We start from the raw sequence: 3,415 nt of genomic DNA, 5'->3' as shown, positions 1-3,415 counted from the left end.
TGCCCGTGCGGAGCTGGAGCGGAACACGGCGGAAGGACGAGGAAGGAGGAAGAGCACAGACGGGCTGCGTGCCTTTCGGGAGCTCCCGGCCCCGGCCGTGTAGGTGCGGGCGTCCGCGCCTCCGAGGGAGGAAGGGGTGGAAAGGGAAGGGGAGGGAAGGGACGGAAAGGGAAGCCCGTGATTGACAGCTGCAGGGAGCTCCTCTCCGGTCACCCCAGCCTTCCCAAGTTTTCTTTCACAAGGAACTTCGCCGTTACCATGAAAACGGTTTTTACAAAGCACCATCCCCCTCCCTCTGGGGCAGCCGAGTGGAAAAAACTCAAGTGGCCGAGGTTCGGCGAGGAGTGGGGGACCGGGAGCGTCCTGCCGGCATCCAGCCTGGCCCAGCAACATGAAGGGAGGCACAGAGCTGCAGCGGAGCACCCGCCTGGAACCTGGACGGAGCGCCCGGCAGCCGCTCCTGATGCCGACGGGGCAGGGCGGCTTCCCTCCGCAGAGACCGCTCCGGAGGCGAAAGTTCAATTCTCTTCCCCTTCATTCGCTGTGCGTGTTACAGGAACAGCTGTTCGTATAATCTTCCAGCCGGAAAGCTCAGATTTCTTTGTGCACACCAAACTCGTGGATCCGCTCGCGGTGGTCCTCCGCTCTGCAACCCCAGCCCCGCCGGCACCCGCACGATCCCCGCTGCCCGCTCCGCACCCCGGAGAGTGCCCGCTGCAGGTCCAGCACCTCGGGCGTTGCGGCGGGAGGGGCTCGGTCCCAGCAATCTCCAAACACCAACTTTTTTGCCCATCCCCGTCCGCTCCAAACCGGCCCATTACCGGCGTTGGGGCTGTCGGGAACCGCTCGCTGATTGGCCGCCGCCCGCTCATTTATAGCCCGTCAATCAAATGCCCCCGGGAGAGGTGTGCGCATCGCTCAGCGCTGCCCGCGGGAGCCTCCGCTGCACTTCGGGGAGCGGCACGGGAAAGCTCCTTCCTCCTCCTGCAGCCGCCGCCCGGACCGCTTCTTTCTTTTGCTTTGATTATTTTGAACTTCCTTTCCCCGAGCTGTGCCCGCCCGTCTGCCACCCTGGCGCATCTCTTACCGGCCCCGGCCATGTACAGCATGTTGGAGACCGAGATCAAGACGCCGCAGCCCACGCCGGGCAGCACCGGGGGGAACCCGGCACCGGGCGGTAACGGCAAAGGCGGCGGCGGGGCCGGCAGCGGAGCGGGGGCCGGGTCGGACCAGGACCGTGTGAAGCGCCCCATGAACGCCTTCATGGTGTGGTCGCGGGGCCAGAGGCGGAAGATGGCCCAGGAGAATCCCAAGATGCACAACTCGGAGATCAGCAAACGCCTCGGGGCCGATTGGAAGCTGCTGAGCGATGCCGAGAAGCGGCCCTTCATCGACGAGGCCAAAAGGCTGCGGGCCGTGCACATGAAGGAGTACCCGGATTACAAATACCGGCCCCGGAGGAAGACCAAGACCTTGCTGAAGAAGGACAAATACTCGCTGCCGGGCAACCTGCTGGCCCCCGGAGGGGGCAACGCAGTGAGCAGCCCCGTCGGGGTGGGCCAGAGGATTGACACTTACGCCCATATGAACGGTTGGACCAACGGGGCTTACTCCCTGATGCAAGACCAGCTGGGCTACGGGCAGCACCCGGGCATGAACAGCCCGCAGCTGCAGCAGATGCACCGCTACGACATGCCGGGCCTGCAGTACAGCCCCATGATGTCCACGGCGCAGACCTACATGAACGCCGCCTCCACCTACAGCATGTCCCCCGCCGCCTACGGCCAGCAGCCCTCCACGGCCATGAGCCTGGGCTCCATGGGCTCGGTGGTGAAGTCCGAGCCCAGCTCGCCTCCGCCGGCCATCACCTCGCATTCGCAGAGGGCCTGCCTGGGAGACCTGCGGGATATGATCAGCATGTACCTGCCCCCGGGGGGCGACGCCACAGACCCTTCGGCCCTGCAGGGCAGCAGGTTGCACAGTGTGCACCAGCACTACCAGAGTGCCGGGACTGCCGTGAACGGCACCGTACCACTAACTCACATATAAACAAACTGGCCTCCTCCGGACGGCTCCTCATCGCAACCCCAGCACCGGGACGTGCGGCTCAGCAGACTCGATACTAACTTGGGAGAAATTTTAAACAGAAAATCCGTTAGTTGTCGTCTTTTTTTTCTTTTTTTCTTTTTTTCCTTTTGTACAAAAATGATTTGGGCAATCTGTTCTTTTAACAGAGCACGACCGCCTCCTAAAGCCCCGTGAAGTTCTTAAGCCACGGTGACTCTCCCGGTCTCCGCGGGGTTGGGCGTAGTTTTGTTCGCTTCCAAGTCTTTAAGATGGTGCATCTTCCCGTTCGTTTTTAGCGTTGCAATGACAAAACGAAAAACCGACTCGGCGGGTGTTGTTTCCAAACTCAGTTGTTCCGTTGTTTACATTTTCGTTGTGGTTACTGAAAGTGTTGTTCTTCCCACCTTGCCGAGTGCCGCTCGGTTCGTGTCCGCAATTCGTAGAGTTTTTAACTTTAGGGTTTTGTTCCTACGGAAAGGGGGCGGTGGGAGAGAACTGTGCGGGTCGCAAACCCTTTCTTTTATTTATAGCAAGTTGTGTGTCTGGGTTTTTCTTAAGCTGTAAACTTATGTAAATCGGTTTGTGAATTTTACTGTGAACTATGTTTTGACATATCAGACGAAGAAAAGTTTTAATTTTTTTTGTTTACCGAATTTCTTCCAAAAAAAAAAAAAAAAAAAAAAAGTGATCGAAAAATCTCCTTCCCTGTGCCTCGTTTTCTTCTATCTTTAAAACGAAGAGCTCTCCGTACTCTTTACACGGCATTTATGTGGGGCGGCTCCGCCGCTCAATGCTTCCCGTCCCGCACAGCCGCTCCTCGGCCGGGCCGGGGGCCGTGGATCGCCGTGAGACTTCGTAAATCCTCGGAGCCCCCGGGCCGTTCCCAAAGGGACCGCCGGAGCCGCGCTGCTCCCGCACGGCGGCCACTTGTTGCCTCTTCGGCCGACGGGAGGGAAGTGCTGAAACTCTGCGCCTCGCATCCTTTATTTTTTTTTTTATTATTTTTTTTATTTTTTTTTTTTCCTTCTCTGGAGGATTTGCCCAGAAGCCCAAACTCATCTGAAATATTTACGAAAGTAAAACCCACTGGGGAACTCTTAATTAGGCTCTATTAAAAATAAATGGTTACAGGAGTCCCCAGAGGAAATAAATAATTCAAACTTTTCGGTGTGTTTGACGAGTGTGTTTTGAGTCTGGACAGCTTTTATTTTCCTAGCAGCCTGCGTTACCGGGGTGCGTCGTTACAGACCGGCCCCGCTCCCCTCGGGCCGCATCCTTCCCGCAGCGCTCCGCATCCCGCCCGGCACCGGCGCTCCCGCAAAGCGGCAGTGCGCGTCGCGATGCAACT

At 58.3% G+C, this 3,415-nt stretch overlaps 1 protein-coding gene across 1 annotated transcript; it reads left to right on the top strand.

The window, feature by feature from the left end:
- Positions 1 to 564: 564 nt before the first annotated feature.
- Positions 565 to 3,070, top strand: LOC128076063 (transcription factor SOX-3-like). The gene has a single exon (XM_052673371.1). The coding sequence runs from the start codon at positions 1,099 to 1,101 to the stop codon at positions 2,047 to 2,049; it is 951 nt and encodes a 316-aa protein (XP_052529331.1). The 5' UTR covers positions 565 to 1,098; the 3' UTR covers positions 2,050 to 3,070.
- The last annotated feature ends 345 nt before the right edge of the window (positions 3,071 to 3,415 follow it).

The sequence above is a fragment of the Tympanuchus pallidicinctus genome, unplaced genomic scaffold, assembly GCF_026119805.1.
Source record: "Tympanuchus pallidicinctus isolate F22 unplaced genomic scaffold, pur_lepc_1.0 scaffold13, whole genome shotgun sequence".
Classification (NCBI taxonomy): Eukaryota; Metazoa; Chordata; class Aves; order Galliformes; family Phasianidae; genus Tympanuchus; species Tympanuchus pallidicinctus.
This window is presented reverse-complemented; position numbering and strand designations above follow the sequence as displayed.